Source organism: Zophobas morio, unplaced genomic scaffold, assembly GCF_036711695.1.
Source record: "Zophobas morio isolate AGI-343-1 ecotype UQ-CSIRO unplaced genomic scaffold, CSIRO_AGI_Zmor_V1 ptg000030l, whole genome shotgun sequence".
NCBI lineage: Eukaryota > Metazoa > Arthropoda > Insecta > Coleoptera > Tenebrionidae > Zophobas > Zophobas morio.
Window position 1 is genome coordinate 7,360,649 of NW_026972135.1, and position 25,562 is coordinate 7,386,210.

The 25,562-nt window shown below is 33.6% G+C and overlaps 1 protein-coding gene across 1 annotated transcript; it reads right to left on the reverse strand.

Annotated features, from left to right (window-relative positions):
- Positions 1-46: 46 nt before the first annotated feature.
- LOC135138286 (uncharacterized) lies at positions 47-23,198 on the reverse strand. The gene is made up of 5 exons (XM_064068227.1): positions 23,061-23,198; positions 1,016-1,466; positions 816-962; positions 528-741; positions 47-476 (listed from the first exon to the last, which is right to left on the reverse strand). Exons 2-5 carry the CDS (start codon positions 1,450-1,452, stop codon positions 117-119), a joined length of 1,158 nt encoding a protein of 385 aa, XP_063924297.1. The 5' UTR covers positions 1,453-1,466; positions 23,061-23,198; the 3' UTR covers positions 47-116.
- Positions 23,199-25,562: the final 2,364 nt, after the last annotated feature.

The window sequence follows — 25,562 nt, forward strand, 5'->3', positions numbered from 1 at the left end:
CGTTTCAGAAAATAAGAATTAATTTATTAAAAATTACATTGACTATTTGGTAATCTGACTAGTGCTGATTAAAATAAATTATTGCTCTTCTTAAATATTATCAGAATTATGTGTATCTAACACAGAGAAGTCATAATGACGGCCATTACGGTCAACCCCAAAACGTGTCCGATTCTGATGCCTTCGTTCCTAGGTTTGGTGAGACCTTGCTGGTTGGGTTCTTCAACTTCGTTACTCAACTGGGAACCGGCAGCTGGGTACCAGGTGGTACTTTTGTCGGCTTCGGTGTGACGTTGCGGGGTCCAGCTGGACATAGTGGCCCAACTGGGACGCGTGGATGGGGTGGTTGACATTTCTGGATACATTTGGACCGTGTTACCAGCGATGGGTGAACTGGGGGTCTCAGACCAAGTGCTGGCACGACCAAAGGAGGCCGGGCGGGTCCTGGAACCCAACATTTGGGTGGGGGAAGTTTCCTAAAAACGATTTTATAGTAGTTTCTGTTAAGAAAAATTATAAAATATTACCGAATTTTGTACAGATAGAGTCGACGATGGCAACCATGACGATGTCGTAGGCATTCTGGGTGGTGTTACCCTTGATGGTAAGATTTCTTTTGGAGCCATATCTTGTTGAATGGTACTCCACGGGTAAACTTCACTCGATGAGGTTGAAATAGTTAAAGGGTCGGAGAAGGCCTGAGATTCGGTCGTCAAGCTTGTGCAGTCCCCAGAATTGGGGCTGAAACAAACACAAAGAAAAAAAAATATATAATTGTCCCGGCGCCTCCACCAATTTTAGTAACATTAACTTACATATAGTTGTAGCACTGATCCTGCAAGAACTTCAACGCCTTGTCGATCAAATGGCTCGCAAACCTCAACGCCGGTCCATCCGGAACCCCCCGATCACACAACCTTCTCGTTTCCTTCAGCACGCACTGTTTGAACCTATCATGCGAGCTAAAACCCACAACGTTAGCAACTTTCACACCAAATCGATACCTGAGTCGTACCAACACAACGTCGACTTGGAAATAATTTCCCCTTGTTGTACCTGGTCCACCAGGAGGTTATAGTGAGATCCGCAGTGTATGGGTTCCGTGATCGTGCTTTTGATGCACGGGGCGTACTGGAGGTACTCCTTTTGGTAACTGGGTTGCATGCACATCTGGTGGACGCTCTCGATGGGGTTTTCTACGGCCTTGTTGAACTGGCGTCGCTGCTGTTCGGTGAAGCAGTTGTCGGTATAGTACTTCAAGCAGTCGACGAATTTGTTCCATGTTCGACAGACGAGGTCGATGTCGTCCATGTTGTCTGGGAAGATGAGGTGGGGTTGTTTGACCAATGGGTCAGCTATTTGGATGCATTCCCCGTAGGCTTCTTTGGAGCAGTCGGCGCGGGCGGAGGCCATGGCGGGGAGGATGAAGAAGATGGGGTAGAGGATGAGCATGATGGTGGTGGTACCTAATAAAAAAATTTCACAGTTCATGGAGTATGAAAATGCAATTTTTTCACTGCCGTTGGTGTGTTTTAAGAATTTAGAACAATTTAAAGTGGGACGCGATTTTTGTGTGACGCTATAACGATATCACAACTATTCGTGACACGACATTTAAAACTCTAAAAAGTCGTTGAATCTAGAGAATTTTTTTAAGTATAAGTGTTTTTAAAACCAACTTGCATGCTAACTTTGATATTTCGCTGATTATCGACTGCGTTGCGCTAGTTCCGGAGTAGAAGAAAATACTGCATACAGTATAACTTTTTTTAAATATGCAACTTTTTCGTTTAAGGTTATGTAACAAAAGTTGCATCTTTTAAATGGAACCCCTGTATATTTTACAGGTTTAACAACTTTTGTAGCAGGGACTTAATTGAATCTCCGTTTTTTAAACTGTTTTAAATTCTAAGTAGGGTTAATCTACATAGTTACGTGTTAATTGGAAAAGATTTAATCGTTTACGAATTGAAAAAAATACTCCACTTAATCGTACCTACTTTTATTTTTAAGATAATTTATTTTGTCGATAAAGAAATCGAATTATTTAGATAAAAATATTTTTGAGGTTATTTTTAATTTATTCACTTAACATTTTTTAAATTTCTACAGAAATTGTCTTTATAACCCAGAAATCAATTAAATTTTTGTCCAAATAATTATCATTACATTGTTGCCACTATCAATATAACCTTAATGAACAAAATTTATACATATAATTCAGAGTTACAAAAAAATTGTTAATTAATTTTTTCACTTTTCGCACTTACTCTACTAACAAATAAATGTGCATAAAATCTCATTGTTCGTACAAAATTTAAATAAACAACAACGCACAATAGTGCAGAATTAGACAACGATTTACTGCCGGAAGTTCGTTGTAATACACATACAATAGAAACGTACATCGCTGAAATCTGTTTGAACAAGTTTTTTCATAATTTTATAAAATATAGTTGTTAATTGATTTATCTTCGTATTTGTAAATAAGATCTGACAATTAGATAACATCACTAATGCCTTTAAAATGTCAAATGCACCAACAATTTTGGGGTGTTTTGTCTTCCCGCAAGCTTCAAAATTTAATGTTAAAAAAATATGTTGGCAACACCACGTTCCTTGTTCAGTTTGACAGTTCAGTCAAATAACTGTCAATTCAGATGTCAAACAATGGTAATACTAAAATAATTATTTTCAAACTAAATTCCATGTTCTATTGGAGGACTTTTTTCGATCATATGGTATATTATGAGCAGAACCAAAAGTTAACAAGCCTTGACACATTTTTAATAACAATAAAACTGATGTACGGTTAATTAATTAATTTCAGATTTAAAGTTTAAATTTTGAAACTTTAATAAGTCATTTTCGTATTACTTTTAGATTTCCTTTTCACACCAAAAAGTCCAAAAGAAGCATTTAAGCAACGAATAGACCCAATAAATACAGGCATTATTGAAATTAAAATGATTTCGCTAAATTACATTCTTGTCAAACTTGTCAAAATAGAAGCAAATTTTTAGGTTAGCAATTCTGAATAGTTGGCGGCAATCTTAGTATGTAGGCTCACAATTATCAGTTTTGACATGAGCATGTCTAAAACGCAATGGAAAATGGCAGCTACTGAATTGGCGCCCAAAATTTCAATTTTACATCAGGTATGCCATCATAAAATTATAAATATGTTGCCAACCCGACAAAAAAAAATCAGAAACATTTGCTTCAGTTTTATATTTTACTTTCGATATATAACAAAGCTGAGGTTATTTAGACAGAACTTCCCTTGCCCTTAAACTACAGTTGAACAATTGTAGTTTTTCCACAAAGTTATAAAATTTAATTCTCTCATCTGTAAGGTGAAATAATGAGCCGATGTTATCAGAATGATCGTATAAAGTTTGGTTAGCGTTTTACCAACTACACGATATATCTAATATACATGTAAAATTTGTTGACAATCGCTCCAGTAGTTTCGGAGATTATCTTTCTAATAAAAATCGACACAGACGACCGATAGACGACAGATAGACGGAAACAGGAGATATATTTCTTCGTACTCCAGGGATCATGAAACGTCAAGAAAACATGAAAAATAATTTGGTACTTTTGTATTGTTTTCTGAAAATAAACAGAACGATAGTTATATAATTTATGACACTGAAAATGAATGACAGAAAATGTGAAGTAGGAAGGACAGTTACACATTTACATGTTATATCGTTAACTTAAGGAAATACATAAACACAAAAGGTCATGACATTACATTTCCTTATCCACTAAGGAAACTGATTAACTGAATTAATGAATGATTGCCTTTTCCTCTCATTCTCTTTTTTCGTTTTCTTTATTTTCATTCCAAACAAATTATTTCATAGATTATGGTGACGCTGTAACAATGAATTCTAACCTTACTTTTTCGGTTTCCAATTGACATTAGAAAATAACACGGCAGACAAAACTTAGAGACACAGAAACGTCATTCGAGTCAAAATTTTCAAGAGACTCGTAGATTTTATTGTCGACTCGAGTTCCACATGTTCATCTTGCAATCGACCTTCAAAGATTTCCATAGTGTAAGCGTCAATGTTGCTGATAAAATTGTAATGTGTAAATATGGTTTCTGGTGATATTTGTGAGATCAAGAAGCCAAATGGTCAATGTAGTGCTACCAACAGTACAATTTAAATTATTAAATGGGTTGTTAAAATTATCAATGATGTTGGGTGTGCAAGATTTTGAACCGCATTGCCAACCTAACTACACCGGGACTGGACATGTAGCTAAACCGTCAAAATTTTGACAAGTCAAGTGTAGGCTATTGTTTCGAATCCACTTTGTCGATATGTTTTATCTGTGACTTCACTTGACTTTACACAAATCCTTTACCAAAATTACCTGATTTGATTAGATAAAAACACAATAATTCACCTATTAATTTTTAAATGTCTCGTTTTTGTTTAAATTTGTCATAAATAATATCACAGTTTTGATTAACTCCAGTGTGGTTATAAACAAAAACCCTAAAATATAATCCAAGCAAAATTGACGACAATATTCTCAACCAAACTCAGATTTTTTTTTACATTGTATCTATACTCTTATGTACATTTCTATATCCTTCTACATCCGTCTATACCCTTCTATATTCTTTTATATTTTTCTATATCAGTTTATGTCTTTCTATATCCCTCCATAACAGTCTAGACCTTTCTATATCCGTCTATATCTGTCCATAGCCTTCTATATCCGACTATATCCTTCCATATCCGTCTATATCCTTCTACAGCGTGTTATTGAAAGGTACGTACAAAATAAAATCAGCAATTGGTGTCGAAGTATGGGTGCTAAAAGTAAAAAAAAGTTGGGGTAAAAGTGTTCTCCTTTTAGAGATAAAAATTATTAAAATTTATGTCCAAATTCGTTGTACGCCTCTGATAAAAAGATCATTTCGTTTCTATAGCGACATTTAGTCTTGACAAAAGTTTTGTTGTTACAGTTGCTAGGATTTATTAAAATAAATTAATTTTACCTATTTATCTTTCACTAGCGTTTAAAAAGGTTGGATAAGGGTTAATTTTCCCCTTATAATTTTGATAACACAAAATAAGTTTTTCAGACTTCTTGGAGTTGGCGAATAACTATCAATTTTGTCGTACATAACTTTCAATAACACCCTGTATGACCCTCTATTTTCTTCTGTATCTTTTATACCCATCTATATCTGTCCATATGTACTTTTTTTATTCTGTCCATATTCGTCTATATATTTCTATATCTCTCTATATCCTTCTATATCCTGCCAAATCCGTATATACCCTTCTATATCCTTCTATTTCCTTTTACATCTCTCTACATCTGTTTATACCCTTCTATATTCTTTTATATCATTTTATATCAGTTTATGTCTTTCTATATCCTTCCATAATAGTCTATACCTTGCCATATCCGTTTATATTTGTCTGTAGCCTTCTATATGGACTATGTCCTTCCATATCCGTCTATATCTTTTTATTTCCTTCTGTATCTTTTATACCCATCTATATCCGTCCATATCCGTCTGTACCCTTTTTATATCCCTCTAAATCTTTCTATATCCTTCCATATCTGTCTATACCCTGCTATATCGGCTTATATTTTTCTGCATCCGCCTGTACCCTTCTATATCTTTCTATATCAGTTTATGTCTTTCTATTATCCTTCCATAACAGTCTATACTTTGCTATATCCGTCTATATCTTTCTACATCCCTCTATATCTTTCTATATCTTTCCATATCCATCTATACCCTGCTAAATGGCCCTATATGTTTTTACATTCCCCTGTATCTTTCTACATATTTTCATTGGAAAACTAATGTTTTCCTTAAAAACAAATTTAGTTATTGTGACATTTTGAATGTCGGCACATTTAGCTGAAGCAACTGTCAAGTTTGACTTTAAATTAAAAATAAATATAATTTGTGTTGTTGAGTGGAATTTATAAACTGTCATTTATAAACTCTGTTGCCAAGTTGCCGTTGATAGTAATTTTGATGTTCAACTTTATTTAAAGGGGTTGTAGATGAAAAGTGAAGAATTTAACTTGATTACTACAAAAATTTATCATTTTAGACATGTTTTAAGTTTCTTGTTGTCGAAATAAGTCTACACATATTAAGAAAAAAAGGCAAAATGTACCCCCGCCCACCCGCCCTGTCTCAGCTGTGATGATTTTTCTTTATTCGTCGTGAGCCAACATAGTCTTCTTTTTATAACAAGAAACTTAAAAAACTAAATTATTAAAAATAAATCTATTAAGTAAAAAGAAAACCAAAGTTAAGCTCAATCTCAGTCGTGACTAATTTTTCATTCGTTTTGAGGGGCAAAATCGGTATTTCTGTACAAAAATTTACCATTTTAAACATGTTTCAAGTTTCTTGTTGTGAAATGATGGTTACACATATTAGAAAAAAAACACAAAATGTAAGCCCCGCCCACTCGCGCTATCTCAATTGTGATGATTTGTTTTATTCGTCGTGAGTCAAGGGGGCGGATCGTTTTGCCGAATCCTTATTTCTCGATAATAATTTAAAAACATGTTTTTGAGTGTCGTGTTATTCAAAGAAAACTGAAAGAAAGAAATAAAAAAAAACAAAGCTCCACCCATCCGTCTCGATCTCAGTATTGATCAATTTTTCATTCGTTGGCAGACTGAGGGGCGGGGCGTAATTGCAAATTCAGTATTTCCCTATAAAAATTTACCATTTTGAACATGTTTTAAGTTTCTTGTAAAATGATCTTGACTCAAAACGAATAAAACAAATCATCACAATTAAAACAGAGTGGGTGGGCGGGGCTTACATTTTTATTTTTTTGTTAATATACGCAGGCAAACTTGTCTAGTTTCTTGTTATGAACATTTTTGAAGACAAATGTGGATTTTGCAATTAAGCTCCGCCCCTAAATTGAATTCAATTTACTCAGCAAAATTGTAGATAACGTCATCAAATTTTGGAAGAGAAAAAAAACATAAACAACACTTTCCTAGATTACACTCGGTGAATATTCGTAAAAATATAAACATTCTATATTTTTGTATGTTATTATTAAATTTCTCCAAAAATTTTACATTATTTATTATAATTATTAATAAAAAGCTATTTATTTTATTATTTGTGCGCAATAATAATTAACTTGACGATTTTTGCTTAAAAAATTTAACTTATTAGACAAAACTTTTATAATTCCTTTAGATAAAAATGAGATATTTATGTCATCAAATAGAAAAAAAATCATTCTCGGACTTTTAGAATGAAGTCTCCTAAAGGGCTAAAATTATTGTGCTATTGTATTTCTTCAGGTTAAGTTAGTCTATATCAAAATTTTGATATTAATCATTACACTTTAATATCGATGAGTCTTAAATGAAAACAAGCAACTTTGTTTAGACAAAAATTTGGCAAACAGCTTCTATACCCTTCTATTTTCTTTTATAACTTTCTATATCAGTTTATGTCTTTCTATTATCATTCCATAACAGTCTATACCTTGCTATATCCGTCTATATCTTTCTACATCCTTCCATATCCGTCTATACCCTGCTAAATGGGCCTATATTCTTCTACATCCGCCTGTATCCTTCTACATCCATCTATAGTCTTCTCTATTCTTTTATATCTTTTTATATCAATTTATGTCTTTCTATAGCCTTCCAGAATAGTCTGTACCTTTTTTGTATCCTTCCATATTCGTCTATATCCTTCTATGTCCAGTTATATCTTTCTATATTCTTCTACATCCGTCTATACCCTTCTATATTCGACTATATCCGACTATATCCTTCTAGATTCCTTTATTTTCTTCTGTATCTTTTATTCCCATCTGTATTTGTCTATATCCGTCTGGACCTTTGTTGTATCCTGCCCTATTCGTCTATATCCTTCTATTTCCTTCTGCATCTCTCTATATCCATCTATATCCTTCTATATCTTGTTATCTTTAAAAAGAAGTTTATCGACTCAATTAAAATTAAATCAATTTGTCAACTGTTACAACTATTAACAGACGATGGCAAACTTCATCTGTAACAGATCCATGACTATGTATAGACCAGTGAAACAAAAATCTGAGACCCTTGCAACGATCGACCAAAAAATTAAGTTTTTTTCATACATTTATGTAATTTTTCCGAAAAAAAATTCCTAATTTCAGAATCATAATCTGCTCCTGTCGACCTCCCGCACCGGACGTAACGATCCACCACATAATTACGAAAATATTTCCGATGATTTCGATGATACCAAATTACCTTCCTCCCATGGCCATCCACCAACACCGTTATTCCGATTTTATCACAACGCAAACCCGTGCAAAAATCCAATTAGTGTATCAATCAAAGCCTCGTTGCGTGTGTCGTCCAGTCCGTTCCTCGCCCGGAATTCCCCGGAATCCTCCCAACAACGGTCCGGCCGACCGCTTCCGGTCATTGCTACTGCGGATGTATAATCACGCAACAGCCCAGGGGTTATTTGACCCCTTTATACAGTGACCCGAGCCTCTTAAGCGCGTCGATAATCCCCGAGACGCCACAGCGTCGCAGCGTCAGACTTATTAAAATTCCGCTTTCGGAGAAGTCGCCGAAAACAGCGGACGATCACCCGCTGTCCACCGGCTCGCGTGAACCACCCCCGATCTGACCTTGGATAAGGGGTTCAAGCGGTTTTGCATAAGTCGGCGTCTAACAAAAGCCGTGACTCATTTGGTTTTCGGTTCACCTTGAAAGCTGTGGATAGCGCTGTTTCCGGTCGCCGGGTTGCCAGATTAACTGATTTTTAGCTACATTTCCATGTATTTTTGGAAAATTCGATTCGAAAGTGGCAACCCTGTCGGGTGCATGGCCATCTCGAAGTGGTTATGTAGCGTTTCTTTCCGTGTTTCCAGGCACTTTCGCTTTGCGCTGAATTTCGGCGATTTCTTTGGGTTGGCGACCCTTATAATTCCACGTATGACGCAAACGACCTTGCCGTGGCGTGCAGACTACATTTTTCTTTGTTGAGTAAAGAAGAAAAAATTTGCTTGCTGGAAGTGCAGTAATAAATTTACTTAGAATGATCCTTATCGGCGTTATCAGATTCGACGTGCAAAATCCGCATTAGCGAGGTGGAACGTTGAACATTATTTGCGAGTTTTGAGTGAAGATGGGGAAACAATCGGTTTTGAAGATTTAGGTTAGATTGGGCGAAAGCGCCATGTTGCGTATCACGTGACAAGACAGGACCAATGGGGGTGACCCTAAAACGCGTGCCAGAATTGCGAGTACTTTGTCTTTGAATTAAAATTGGACACACGAAAGCCATCAATAAGGGCGATTTTCACCGAAGCGTGAAAAAAATTGCCTTGACCTAAAATACGCAATGCAGTGATTCATAAGAGTCCAAGAAATGGTTTCATTTGGCTTTTATGTTGACCTAATGTGGTGAATTTTTATTAGTCGTTAGTTTAAAACGAAGTGTCAGGGAGGAAATTTGCAAGTTTTTAAACAGTGGCTATAAAAATGTGGGGGTATTTTATATTTTTATTATACACACTGTAATAAAAAATGTCGTTTAGAAGGGTAAGAATTCATAAAAGGAACGTTTGAATGTTATCGTCGAAGAAAAACGCTAATGACGTTACAGTACGAACAACAAAAGCTATTTTAAACTACTAGAAGTAACCGAAAAAGTCAAAAGATAAACACGAAAGGACTTCAGATCAATACAGCTGGAGGTCAAATTTTGTAGATGAATAACTTAAAAGTTATTTATTATTTTGGTTTGTTTTTCAACCTTCCCAGTATGTAAAACATGGAACAAAATAATGTAACAACATTTACATTATTTCGTGTTTAAAATTGGCGGAAAGTCACATTCATTTGCAGCTAATTGGATTTAATCGTACTGATTTGAATCCCAAATTACATAGAAAATCGTTGTAGGATTAAAAATAAAGTACAAGGAAAAAATCACAAACTACCATCAGCAAATAGTTCTAAAAAAAAATGTTTTGTTATGTCATTTACATAAATTATAAATAACACGAACCCCAAAACGCAGCCCTGCGGAAAGCGATACCATAATCACTAGGGGTTGACGAATATCGAATTTTTTTCGTGGCATTTCGCTTAAAATACGAAAATGCGGGTTTATTCTTAGTCTACAATTTAAGATAATCGTGAAGATAGTAAAACACTAAAGATAATTTCGCTGCCAACTAAGGCTGGCGTGTGAAAACTGTCAAACAAAAACCCATAATTTTGACAGTTATGTCATTCTTACTAAATTAAGTGTTTCAATTTTGTCAACATAATGCAACAGGTGCTGCTTTTTTTAATCTATAAACACATAGCCAACATTAAAAAACGACACTTATAAATTATTAATATGATAATTATTCACCTAATGACAGATAGAAATCACTGTAAATTTATAAATCTTTAATGATGAAGATGTAATTTATATTTATTAGTAATTAATTGTATAATAACAAATTTAGGTACCGTATAACGTTTTAAATTAAAAAAGTTTCCATGTTGCACTTAGTTATTAAGACATTAAAAGTCTGGTAATCAGATAATTGAAACAATGGCTGCTGAAAGTGACTGTTCTGTGTCGGTTCTGGTTCCATATTTTTTACCATCTCGACCATCAACCTCTTACACGAACCTCTACTTCTTTTGTTAACGCTACTAGGTTTAGTAATATCTACAAGATGAAAACATGTCTTTAAAGTAAAAGTAATAAAATTCTAAAAATTTTGTAGAAAAAAAGGTTATTCTTTACTAGGAATAACTTAATTGTGACGTTATATAAGCATCCGGAACGTGGGGCGTTGCAGTTGGTTTGATGTTTTTTAGTCTGTGCATGGCCATGGAGTGTATTCAAATAGAGTTGGTCATGGTCTGTGATGTGCAGTAATGTTGACAATACATCAGATAGGTTAAGTTTCGAGGATTTGAGTTTGTTAATTGGAAAACTAATGTTTTCATTAAACAAATTTAAATAGTTATTGTGACATTTTGAATGTTGGCAAACCTAGCTCATGTAAATGTCACGTGAGATTTATAAGCTTGCTCTTGACGTTGAGGTTCCCGTTGTATTTTTTTTTTAGATATGTTTTAAGTGATGATTTTTTTAATTCCTAATGAGTTTAACTGCAAAATCCTTATTTCTCTAGGAGAAATTAAAAACATGTGTTTGAGTATCATGTTAATCAAAAAATACTATGTATATTAAGAAAAAATTAAAGCCAAAGATTAAGCCCCACCCATACTTGCCCTAATCTAAATAGTAATGAAGCTTTCATTCGTTGCCACACTTACGGGCGGAGCCTAATTGCAAAATCCATATTTCCTTAGAAAAAATTGACCATTTTAAACGTGTTTTAAGTTTCTATGAATAAAAAAATTTCACAATTGAGATGGGGTGGGTTGGTGGGGTTTATATTTTGCCTTTTTTTCTTATAACACGATACTCAAAAACATGTTTTTAATTTCTTGTAAAGAAATAAGTATTTTGCAGTGAAGCTCCGCCCCCTTTGTTCTCGGCGAATAAAAATAATCATCACAATTGAGACCGGGCGGGTGGGCGGGCTTAGATTTTGCCTTTTTGTTTTATTATGTGTAGACTTCTTTTCACAACAAGAAACTTAAAATGGAAACTTTATGTAAGTAAATATCGATTTTGCAATTAGACCATTATAAAATTTCAAATATGTGGCCACCCTGACAAAAAATCACAAATATTCGTGGTCACTCTATATTTATTAATCGAAAATCAGTAATATTTAAAATTTTTGTTTGAAAAGTATGCTCCAACAACATTTTGGATTAATATCTACGACAATAGATATTAATATTATATTGCAGTAGTAATATAATTTTTATTGCTGGTTGTTAAATGTCAAGCAAACATATTAAATTTATTAATTCTTCTTTTATTCAACAATGTTAAACGTTATTATTATTTTTGTACCTATTACGTTGTAACTACTTGTGCTTTGCTATTTTATTTAGGCAAATTTACTTTTTATGATAACACCAATATATTAAATTAAAAAATAACTGCATATTCTTACTTATTAATTATTTTAAAAAAGTATAGTCGGGGCCAGAAAATCTTGGATGTCAATGTCATTCCACTGTCATAATGTGTAACGCACAATTTTTAAGTATTGTAACCTCACTTTTCAATTTTGTCACTTTTGACACTGCAGGCATGTTGCCACTGGATGTCGAAGTGACAATAATAAGGCGTATAATACATCAAAATTTTCAAAATGAGAAAAATGATTAAAGAACAAGAATGTTGCATTTCGAAACTATTTTTCAATAAACACTTATGTAATAAATACTTCCAATGACGTCATCAAGTTTTCGGAAGGAATGAACAAATGGAGATGTAAATGAGTAAAAAACGGTTTGTTTTAATCGTTTTAAAACATTTTTTTTGTTGTAATACCTGAAATGTGTTCCTTCTCTGGGATTCCAACTAGTGATGTGAGTTTAAAAAAACCGTTTGTTCTATTGGTTATAAACATGTTTTTTTTTAATTTTTTTAATAACTTTTTATTTTCCTTTTTTTATTTTCGTAAAGTTTTATGAATTTTTGTTTTTTTCTTATAACATACAACTAATAAATAAGTTATCGTCTATTTGTAACACATAATCTATGATTTCCCTCCCACATTAAAGTTAGGTTGTGAAACATGTCACAGGTTCTATAAGCTGTTAACAGATGCCGCCCTTATAAAATTAAAGTATTTTTGCTTTTTCTAATGACAGTTTTAACTAATTTGACTAAAATTGGTATAACTTTCAAAAGAAGGGTTTGTCTTTATGGATGGGTCAATTTAAAACTTTGTAAACTTTTTTTACATCTTAAATCCCAACTGTCTTTTTTAAAAATGTAAAACCTTCTCGGGGACCCTAAATGTCTTTTTCTAAGAATGTGGAACCTTCTCAAGGGTCCCAACTGTCCTTTTTTAAAAATGTAAAACCTTCTCGGGGGTCCCAACTGTCTTTTTTTAAGAATGTGAAGGTTTCTCGGGGGCCCCAACTGTCTTTTTTTAAGAATGTGAAGGTTTCTCGGGGGCCCCAAATCTTTTTTTTTAATGTGAAACCTTCTCGAGGGTCCCAAATGTCTTTTTTTTAATGTGAAACACTCTCGGAGGTCCCAACTGTCTTTTTTAAAAATGTAAAACCTTCTCGGAGGTCCCAACTGTCTTTTTTAAAAATGTAAAACCTTCTCGGGGGTCCCAACTGTCTTTTTTAAAAATGTAAAACCTGCTCGGGGATCCCAACTGTCTTTTTCTTTAATGTGAAATCTTCTCGTGGGTCCCAAATCTGTTTTTTTTTAATGTGAAACCTTCTCGAGGGTCCCAAATGTCTTTTTTTTAATGTAAAACCTTCTCGGGGGCGCCAAATATCTTTTTTTTTAATGTGGAACCTTCTCAGGGGCGCCAAATGTCTTTGTTAAAAATATAAAACCTTCTCAGGAGCGCCAAAGGTCTTTTTTAAAAATGTAAAACCTTCTCGGAGGTCCCAACTGTCTTTTTTAAAAACGTAAAACCTTCTCAGGGGCGCCAAGTGTCTTTGTTAAAAATATAAAACCTTGTCCGGGGCGCCAAATGTCCTTTTTTTAATGTGAGACCTTCTCGGAGGTTCCAACTGGTGATGTGAGTGTAAAAAAACCGTTTGTTTTATTGGTTATAAACATGTTTTTTTTTTTAAGTTTAAATTTTCTTTCTTTTATTCCTGTAAATTTTTATGAATTTTTGTTTTTTTCTACTAACATACAACTAATAAATAACTTATCGTCTATTTGTAACACATAATATTTGCATATACACATATGAAGATATGATTTCCCTTCCACCTTAAAGTTAGGTTATGAAACATGTTACAGGTAAGATTTATAAGCTGTTAAAAGATGCCGCCATTATAAGATTAAAGTATTTTTGCTTTTTCCAATGACAGTTTTAACTAATTTGAATAAAATTGGTATAACTTTCAAAAGAAGGGTTTGTCTTTATGGATGGGTCAATTAAAACTTTGTAAACTTTTTTTACATCTTAAGTCCCAACTGTCTTTTTAAAAATGTAAAACCTTCTCAGGGGCGCCAAATGTATTTTTTAAAAATGTGAAACCTTCTCGGGGGTCCCAACTGTCTTTTTTAAAAATGTAAAACCTTCTCGGGGGCCCCAAATCTCTTTTTTTTTAAGAATGTGAAACTTTCTCGGGCGTCCCAACTGTCATTTTTAAAAATGTAAAATCTTCTCAAGGGCGCCAGTGTCTTTTTTAAAAATGTAAAACCTTCTCGGGGGCGCCAAATGTATTTTTTTAAGACTGTGAAACCTTCTCGGGGGTCCTAACTGTCTTTTTTTTAAGAATGTGAAACCTTCTCGGGGGTCCCAACTGTCTTTTTTAAAAATGTAAAACCTTCTCGGAGGTCCCAATTGTCTTTTTTAAAAATGTAAAACCTTCTCAAGGGCGCCAGTGTCTTTTTTAAAAATGTAAAACTTTCTCGGGGGCGCCAAATGTATTTTTTTAAGAATGTGAAACCTTCTCGGGGGTCCCAACTGTCTTTTTTTAAGAATGTGAGACCTTCTCGGGGGTCCCAACTGTCTTTTTTAAAAATGTAAAACCTTCTCGGGGGCCCCAAATCTCTTTTTTTTTTAAGAATGTGAAACCTTCTCGGGCGTCCCAACTGTCATTTTTAAAAATGTAAAACCTTCTCGGGGTCTCAACTGTTTTTTTTTAATGTAAAACCTTCTCGGGGCCCCAAATCTCCTTTTTTTAAGAATGTGAAACCTTCTCGGGCGTCCCAACTGTCATTTTTTAAAATGTAAAACCTTCTCGGTGTCTCAACTGTCTTTTTAAAAATGTAAAACCTTCTCGGGGGCCCCAAATCTCTTTTTTTTTAAGAATGTGAAACCTTCTCGGGCGTCCCAACTGTCATTTTTAAAAATATAAAATCTTCTCGGGATCTTAGCTGTCTTTTTTAAAAAGATAAAACCTTCTCGGGGGCCCCAAATATATTTTTTTAAGAATGTAAAACCTTCTCGGGGAACCCAAGTATTTTTTTTAAAGAATATTAAATCTTTTTGAAACAAAAAAAACGAATCCATTATATAAAATGTTTTTTAATATCTCTATCATGTGTACAAAATTTCAGGGCAATCAGTTTTGTTGATTTTAAATTAAATTGTAAATTTTTTTAATTAAGTTTAGATTTTTTTTAAGTATTTTGTACACTTTAAATAATTTACTTGGGGAAATTTTGACAAGACATCGTCAAATTTTTGGGCCGGATGACAGGACAAATTTTGGTTAGCACAATTTGTCTAAAAATTCACAAAAATTAGTTTTGAAGCCTGGACACTTAATAAAATCGCCAAAAGGTAATAGACAGAAACGGAGGACCCACTTTTTCATATTCTAAACCCCAGCGTGCCCCCAAAAATATAACACCAGATTTTTTACGTCTTAGGTATAATCTAAGAAAGTACTGTACCAGGGTCCATCCAGCGAATGGCTGCTTTCATGTTTTCGCCCTAGAATATGAAAAAATAAGTCCTCGTTTCCGTGTGTCTGTCGTCTGTCTCGATTTATATTACACAAATAATGTCCAAAACTACTCGACTGATTGTCCTCAAATTTTATATGTATTTTTGGCTAAGTTTTACGATTTTTCGAAAAAAGAAAATTAAATAAAAATAATCCATGATTGGAACTTCCTCCGAAAACTCTAGTTTATCGAAGAACGTCCTTGCATGAAAAACTTTCATAGTTCAATAGCTCCCTGTATAATTAATGAACGAAATGCTACTTTAGAACACGAGAATTAATTTTTTAATGAGGTGTCTACGAATTTTCTTATTTAAGCATAATATTTTAACGACAACATATTTTTATAAAATTAATTTACTAATTTTAACTTTGATTGACCTCGAAATTTTAAATTACATAGAAAAAAAGTATTTTTTCGCTAAATATGCAGACAGAAAAATTGGCATGTTAATACATTCGTTATAGAGGAAAATTAAATTCCTTTATTGGAGTTCTAACTTTATATATTGTAATTAATAGATAGCGCAAATTGGAATATAAATGTATATTGAACTCATCGAACTAAAATTGTTCTTTTATCTCTACAAATACAACACGTAATGCTCTCATCAATACACATTCTTGTACAATTTTTTTTCGTTTCAAAAACAACACAACATTTGGCTTGATCACAATGAAAAATCTAATTACCTCCAACTTAGCTGAACTACAACACAAAAACCACTACATTAACTCCATCCAAAGACATGAATCACCCACACAAACACACATTCCTTTCCACTTTTGATAAATCCATCACGATATTGCCAAACATCCCGTCTTTGCACCAGTTTTTGACATTGTTTACAACGAAATGGAAACCAAATTTCATCAGAAACTTTCGCTTTCCCTAATTAAATTATAAAACACACACCGTAACGATGATCCAAAGAGCCAATTGTTCAGACTTCGCTACTGGAACTCGTTAGCATGTTTAAAAGTAAGTAGCGACGTTTCAGACGCTACATCTTCCGCACACTTTCTACAGTGGACAACTAAACACACATGAGTCAATACAAAACTTTTTATACATAATACACACAAAATATGCATTAAGGGGTGACTAACCCCCCACATACCGACAAAACCGCCCTCGATTAAGCTATAAATACATACATATTGGATAGGTAAGTACAGTAATTACGGTTCTTGTTCCATAGTCAATATTTTTATTGAATAGTAATGTCAGTGAACTTGCAGTTTTTCTATGGAACTGTCGTTGCGTAGCGGCCAAATTCACGTAATTCGGATTAATCATAGGGTGGCAACGAGTTTGCTCTCTATTGTATATTGTACAGTGTGTAACAATGGCATCGTGACCATCACCTTTTAATGACATCCGACGAATGCATCGGAGCTTCCCGCGTTAAAAATTTATTAAATTAATATTTGATCCCATCGATTACCGCCCATACATTTATTCCCAGCGTTTTAGGATCAATTATTTACTTAAGAACTACGTGGAGCTATAAGCGTAATGGATCTTCGAGACGCGACACTTGCGTATTGATTGCGATTAGAATTAGCTAGAAATTAATGGTAGTTGCTAAGAGAACAAACATAATTTTTTTTGATAATAATTGTAAATATGGAAAACATTGTAAATGAAAATTTATCTCGCAGCAAGAAAGTCTTATTTTCCCACAGAATTAAATACCGTCGTTGACTTATTTATAGCTGAAATTAAGTATTCATTACGTTTCGCTTAAAGTTTACGGTCGTCTATGTGGGTTTAATTTTTTTTTTTTTTATTTTTATGGGAAAACTTATCCAATAAACCTGATCATGATGCTATATTAATACACAAACCGAAAATAAATATAGACAGACTCTACGTTAAAGTCAACATTTAAATTTTTCTTTATTATGGATTTTTGTAACGACATTTTGTGAATTGGCTCTGTTTCAGAAAACGTATGTCGATACTTTTTTAAATCCTTAACTTATTTCTCTTTGGCTGTCAAGAAAAATCCACAGAGTTAAAAACGAATATAGACCGAACATCTGGATTAAAGCTTAGATCAAAATTCGACCATCTAGCCCGGATTATTGTGATGCGATTTTGTGTCAACAATATTCGAATAATTTTTATTGCTCAACAGTCATACCAACATAACATGTAATTGGAAAGTTAACTGCAACGAATTAAGTTCGAAAGAGTGGTTTAAAATATGACTTATGATTTATAGTTTTGTAATTTATTACAGGTAGGACAGTAGAAACAGAAGTTTCATTTATAGAAGAAAATGTAGCGAAAAACGCATGTGTTTTATGAATCCAGACTGTTGGGCATAATTAACATTTGACAGAGTTGTGGAAGAGTGTTAATTTTATTTATGCAATTACGCCCCGCCCCTCGGTCTGACAACGAATGAAAAATTCACATGGTAATTTCTCGTAGAAAAATAAGGATTTTACAATTAAGCTCCCCCTCTCGGCTTACGACAAATAAAAAAGTCATCAGAATTGAGATAGGGCGGGTGGGTGGGGCTTATATTTCGACTTTTTTTTAAATATACATAGACATTTTTGCAAGGAAATAGGAATTTTGCAATTATGGGGCGGAGCTTAATAGCAAAATCGATATTTCCTTATACAAATTTTCTATTTTGAACATGTTTTAAGTTCCATGTTCTAAAAAGAAGTCTACACATATTAAAACAAAAAGGCAAAATGTAAGCCCACCCACCCACCCTGTCTCTATTGTGATGACTTTTTTATTCGGAGTAAGCGAAGGGGGCGGAGCTTAACTGCAAAATACTTATTTCTTTAGAAGAAATTAAAAATATGTTTTTGAGTATCGTGTTGTTCAGACAATACCATGTATATTAAGAAAAAAAGGAAAATATAAACCCCGCCCACCCACCCCATCTCAATTTTGATGTTTTTGTTATTCTTAGAAATTTACATTTTTTTAAGTAAATGTGGATTTTGCCTTTTGTCTTAATATACGTAGTTGTCTTTCCAGAACAAGAAACTTAAAACATATTTACAACGGTAAATTCCTGTAGACAAATATGGATCTTGGAATTAAGCCCCGCCCCTCTGACAACGAATGAAAAATTCATCACTATACTATATCGGAGAGAGTATTGGTGGGGTCTAATCTTTGGATTTACTTTTTTTCGTAATGTGTATAGTATTCTTTGAATAACATGATACTCAAAAACATGTTTTTAATTTCTGGTAAAGAAATAAGGATTTTGCAGTTAAGCTCCGCCTTCTTGGCTCACAACGAATAAAATAATCATCAGAATTGAGATAGGGTGGGTGGGCGGGGCTTATATTTTGGCCTTGTGTTCTTAATATACGTAGCCATCTTTTCGCAACAAGAAATTTAGAACATGGTTATAATAGTACATTTTTGCAAGGAAATATGGATTTTTCAATTATGGGGCGGAGCTTATTTACAAAATCGATATTTCCCTTTACAAATTTTCCATTTTAAACATGTTTTAAGATTCATGTTGTGAAAAGAAGTCTACACATATTAAAACAAGGCAGCAAAATGTAAGCCCGCCCACCCGCCCAACTCAATTGTAATGATTTTTTTATTGGCCGAAAACCAAAGGGGGGGACCTTAACTGCAAATACTTATTTCTTTACAAGAAATTGAAAACATGTTATTTATTTTAAGAAAAAATGGCAAAATATAAACCCCGCCCACCCACCTCGTTTCAATTGTGATGATTTTTTTTATTCCTAGGAACTTAAAACACGTTTAAAATGGTAAATTTTTGTAGGGAAACATAGATTTTGCCCTTAGGCTCCGCCTCTAGGTCTGCCAACGAATGAAAACTTCATAACTATTTAGATCAGGACAGGTATGGGTGGAATTTAATCTTTGGCTTTAATTTTTTCTTTATTTCTTGTAGAGAAATAACAAGGGTTTTGCAGTTAAATTCAGCTTTTTTGGCTCTTGACGATTAAAAAAAATCATCACAATCGAGATAGGGTGGGTGGGCGGGACTTATATTTTGCCTTTTGTCTTAATATACGTGGTCGTCTTTCCAGAACAAGAAACTTAAAACATATTTACAATGGTAAATTCCTGTAGACAAATACGGATCTTGCGATTAAGCCCCGCCCCTCTGACAACGAATGAAAAATTCAACACTATACTATATCGGGAAGAGTATGGGTGGGGTTAATCTTTGGATTTATTTTTTTTCGAAATGTGTATAGTATTCTTTGAACAACATGATACTCAAAAACATGTTTTTAATTTCTGGTAGAGAAATAAGAATTTTGCAGTTAAGCTCGGCCTTCTTGGCTCACAACGAATAAAATAATCATTAGAATTGAGATAGGGTGGGTGGGCGGGGCTTATATTTTGGCCTTTTGTTCTTAATATACGTAGCCATCTTTACGCAACAAGAAACTTAGAACATGGTAAAAATGGTACATTTTTGCAAGGAAATATGGATTTTGCAATTATGGGGCGGAGCTTATTTACAAAATCGATATTTCCCTTTACAAATTTTCTATTTTAAACATGTTTTAAGATTCATGTTGTGAAAAGAAGTCTACACATATTACAACAAAGAAACAAAATGTAAGCCCGCCCACCCGCCCTATCTCAATTGTGATGATTTTTTTATTGGCCGAAAACCAAACGGGCGGAGCTTAACTGCAAATAATTATTTCCTTACAAGAAATTAAAAACATGTTTTTGAGTATCGTGTCGTTCAAAGATTACTATGTATATTAAGAAAAAAAGGCAAAATATAAACCCCGCCCACCCACCCCATCTCAATTGTGATGATTTTTTTTATTCTTAGAAACTTAAAACACGTTTAAAATGGTAAATTTTTGTAGGGAAACATGGATTTTGCCCTTAGGCTCCGCCTCTAGGTCTGCCAACGCATGAAAACTTCATAACTATCTAGATCAGGTATGGGTGGAATTTAATCTTTGACTTTAATTTTTTCTTTATTTCTTGCAGAGAAATAACAAGGGTTTTGCAATTAAATTCCGCTTTTTTGGCTCTCGACGATTAAAAAAAAATCATCAGAATTGAGACAGGGCGGGTGGGCGGGGCTTATATTTTGACTTTTTTCTTAATATATGTAGTAGTCTTTCCATAACAAGAAACTTAAAACATGTTTAAAATGGTAAATTCTTGTAGACAAATATGGATCTTGCAATTAAGCCCCGCCCCTCGATCTGACAACGAATGAAAAATTCATCACTATACTATATCGGGGAGAGTATGGGTGGGGTCTAATCTTTGGTTTTACTTTTTTTCGTAATGTACATAATATTCTTTGAACAACATGACACCTACACAGAAACATGTTTTTAATTTCTCGTAGAGGATTTTGCAGTTAAGCTTAGCCTCCTTCGCTCACGACGAATAAAAAAATCATCCGAATTGAGATAGGGTGGGTGGGCGGGTCATATATTTTGGCTTTTTTGTTTAATATACATAGCCATCTTTTCACAATAGAAACTTAGAACATGGTTAAAATGGTACATTTTTGTAAGGAAATGTGGATTTTACAATTATAAGGCGGAGCTTATTTGCAAAATCGATATCTCCTCATTCAAATTTTCCATTTTAAACTTGTTTTAAATTTCATGTTGTGAAAAGAAGTCTACACATATTAAAATGAAAAAGCAAAATGTAAGCCCGCCCACCCGCCCTATCTCAATTGTGATGATTTTTTTATTGGTCGAAAACCAAAGGGGCGGAGCTTAACTGCAAACACTTATTTCCTTACAAGAAATTAAACACATGTTTTTGTGTATGGTGTTGTTTAAACAATACTATGTATATTAAGAAAAAACATCCAAAATATAAACCCCGCCCTCCCACGTCATTTCAATTGTGATGATTTTTTTATTCTTAGAAATTTAAATGGTAAATTTTTGTAAGGAAATATGGATTTTGCAGTTAAGCTCCGCGTTCTTGGCTCACGAAGAATAAAAAAATATCATCACAATTGAGATAGGGTGGGTGGGCGGGGCTACATTTTGCCTTCTTTTCTTAATGTGTAGCCTTATTTCGACAACAAGATGTCTAAAATGGTAAACTTTTGTAGTAATCAACTTAAATACTCCACTTTTAATTTTATCCCACAAAATCTGTCATAATTGTGTGCTTTTTTTCTAATTTAAGGTTAAAACTTGTTCCAATCATACTAATAAGTGATCAAAATACCCACAATAAAAATTGAATACTGTGTTACTGCATAATAAGGAATGTAAGGTGGATTCATAAACAATAAAAGATACGTAAAGCACACGTGATCACTCCATCTGTTCGGTAAACTGACCCTAGCGTTGGTCCACAAACTTAAAAACGAAAATAGACCAACATCAAAATTCAGTTTTGTCTCAAATACAATTATGTTTGAATTTTAGGCTTTACTATACATTGTTTAATGGCATTTTATGTCACTGTTATCAAGATGACGTTTTACTTATCAAATTCTCAACGACAATAATGATAATAGCTTAAACGAATTGAGTTCGTGAGGCCTTACCACTGGGTCTACATTCTTTCGAGATTTATGTATAAAGAGAAAGTAAAATAAGGATCACAATTAATTATTATAGACTTAAAATACGCCTATTCAAAGCACGTTTTAAATTCGATTAAAATATGTTTTTGTAATTTATTTAATAAATAGGTTTGGAAGTAATGATCCGTATTAAGATTTTGCTTAGGTCGTCATGATTATTAAATCCGGCCCTGATCATACCACTAACATTAGTTCACAAAACTTAAAACAAATATAGACTGACAATCACAGTCTTTTAAAGCGGACATTACTATTTTGTTTTCAAAATATAGGCAATTGGGTACCTCTTGAATCTCTAAAACTTTATTATGAATTTTTAGTTATGATTTATAACCTGTCAACAATAATGGAATTACCTAAGTAAAAAGAAGCGCCTTGAAATGTAATTTGATTTATGGTATTTTATAATATAACTAGTAGGAAGTAAATCAATTTAAATAATAAATAAATTTACAAAATTTAAGCCTAGTGCGAACTAGATTATTTCTAATGTTCGAACGCAATTTAAAAAAAAATTAATCCTTATTCTCTTTTTACTTTCATCAACAAATACCAATAAATCGAACTGCGATAAAAAGAACTAACACAAAGTTATCACAAATGACAAAGACGTCTGAGAATTTCGAAATTAATTAAACATTTACTTAAGAAGTCGTGGAATATTATATTAGTCACTCGAGAAAAACCAGTATCGATTTTCGCCAAAAGGCACAATATTATAATCACAAAACCTAGTTGTTACTCCTATTTCTTTCCGTATTATTTTTCTTGATAATAATTTTAAACAATTAATAACACAAAAAAAAAACCATAGGAACTACAAAGAACAGTGAAACTTCCCCAAGAAGCCAACAATTGAAAATAATAATAATAATAATAATAATGGTAATAAAGTAACACTTCTCTTACGCGTTTTGGTAGTAGAGCCCCTGGAGAAGAAGAAAAGCCACTTTTGGTTTCGAAACCGCGCCAACTAGACCAGTACCATCACCTTCACACTTAGTGGTCAACACACGAATGACTACAATTTACCATTTACGGTCGAGAAATCTGTAACAATCGATGGCGCGGCCGTGCATAATACCATAATACCGCGCAATAATAATGACCCTTCTTGAAAAGGTAGGAAGCATTTGGCCGCTGGTAACCCCTCCAACCGCAAGTAAGTGCCAGGAATGGGTGGACATTAATTAATGGGCGGTTATTGGAATGATGTTTTAATTATCGACGGTGTTTAGAGCGAGGGGTGGTTGCGGTGGGAAATTTTGTATTTTCGATGTGAAAAATTGTGTTGACTTGAAAGGTTATTAAATTTTAAATATTCATTGTTTGATTATTAATCGACAGTAAATATGTCTAAAGCACTTGCCCCTTTATATTTTATTTATGGGGTCTAAGAATAACGAAAGTAATAAATTATTGGAGATTAAAATGTAGACGACTAAAATTGGAGGGTGACGCGGCGAGTAAGTAAAATTTCGTGTAGATTTCGTACTTGGTTTTATTTATAATTTTCTAGCTCTCGATGCAACCTCATATTAAAAACAAATAAAGAAAGTGGAACAGTGTTCGTTCGAATGTTGTGCCGTGTGTTCAGTGGCTCGTAACATATTAACAACGTAACAGTTGGCTATGTGATGAATAAATCGCTTTCGTTTCAGTTCCATAGGGCTTATGTTTAATTTTTTCCATAGCAGGAATGGCTAGTTTCATTTTTGCTGGACGTGTCGTGGCTTCTAGAGTACGAAACAATAGGTCTTCGTTTCCGTCTATCTCTCGTCCGTCGTCTGTGTCGATTTTTATTAGAGACATGAATTTTACAAACTCAAATTTATGAATCTGTATATTTGGTTGCCTGATTTTAACAAAATACTGTATTATCTTAAAAAAAACTACAATAAACTTTTGAAAAAGGACATTTCTTGTCCAGAAATTTTTATATGATGATGTAATATAAAAATGATCATATAACTATAATGGGGAACGGCGTTTTACATTATTTCTGACACAGTCTAGGTAGGTGAGGTTCTGCCTAAAATCTTTGAAGATAGGGCCACAAAGGGCTATTTAGATTTAAGTTGACACCACAGTAGAGACCATGCATATGTATTACGTGAGTTGGTTGATTATGCAACCAGTCATACCAAGAAAATTTTCTCCTGTTATATTCTTTTCAGTATTTTAAGTGAGAACTTAAAAATATTATTGACAAAGTTAAATTTTTTTGTTTATATTTTGTGACAAGTTTTGATGTTTATTCGAAAACAATGATGCGTTTGTATTTTAATTATCGAGGTGTCCGTGCCAGTAATGTTGGTTGCATAACTATCGAATTGTGATTTTAGCAGTGCGTGGATATTATTGTTTTAAAACTAAATATAGCCAATACATGAAGTTTATCATTGCATTCATTGTTTTTATAATTACTTATACAGGCTTAGTCAAAAGAATTAATGATTGGCCCACTCTATTTTATAACTTTAGACCAATTTCTTTAATAAAACTTGAACGTGCTCGCTGCGCTCGCATTCTAAACGTTCTTTTTTAAAGTGTGATGCCAAGAACAAGTCGTAAGGTTGATTTATAAACTTGCCGCTGACGTAACTGTTCGCCGTTACGTTATCGTTAACGTTGGGTTTTCAACCAATCAAATTGCGGTAGTGTGCAGTGCTGTCAACTTGAAGAAAAATCCCCTGAAGTAGGGGACAGTATATGTAGGGGCGACATTTTTCTGGTTGACAGTACTAATTCCACGAAAATCAAATTTCACTAATAATAAGCCATTTAATCACCTGTTCACGGAAACCCTAATATTTTAAATAGCTGCCATTATTTTCTACACTGCAGTTTCTGTCAGTACTTATCCTTAATATCTGTAGTCTTCTTTTCATAACAACAAAGGTAAAACATGTTTAAAATGGTAAATTTTTGTCGGAAAGTATCGATTTTGCTATTAGGCTCCACCCCTCGGTTTGGCAACGAATGGGAATAGATATGGGTGGAGCTTAATTTTTGGCTTGTTTTTTTCTTAATATACGTAGTATTCTTTGAACAACACGATACTCAAAAACATGTCTTACATGGTAATTTCTTATAGAAAAATAATAAAGAGTTTGCAATGAAATTCCGCTCCTTTGGCTCTCAACGATAAAAAAAAATCATCACAATTGAGATAGGGCGGGTGGGCGGGGCATATATTTTGTCTTTTTCTCTTAACATGCGTAGTCGTCTATTCAAAACAACTTAAAACATGTTTAAAATAGTAAATTCTTGTAGACAAATATGGATCATGCAAATAAGCTCCGCCCCTCGATCAGACAACTACATTTTGTTTTTTTTTCCTCTTAATAGGTGTAGACTTATTTCGACAATAAATTGAAAAATGTTCTATAATTTTGATATTTTTCCCAA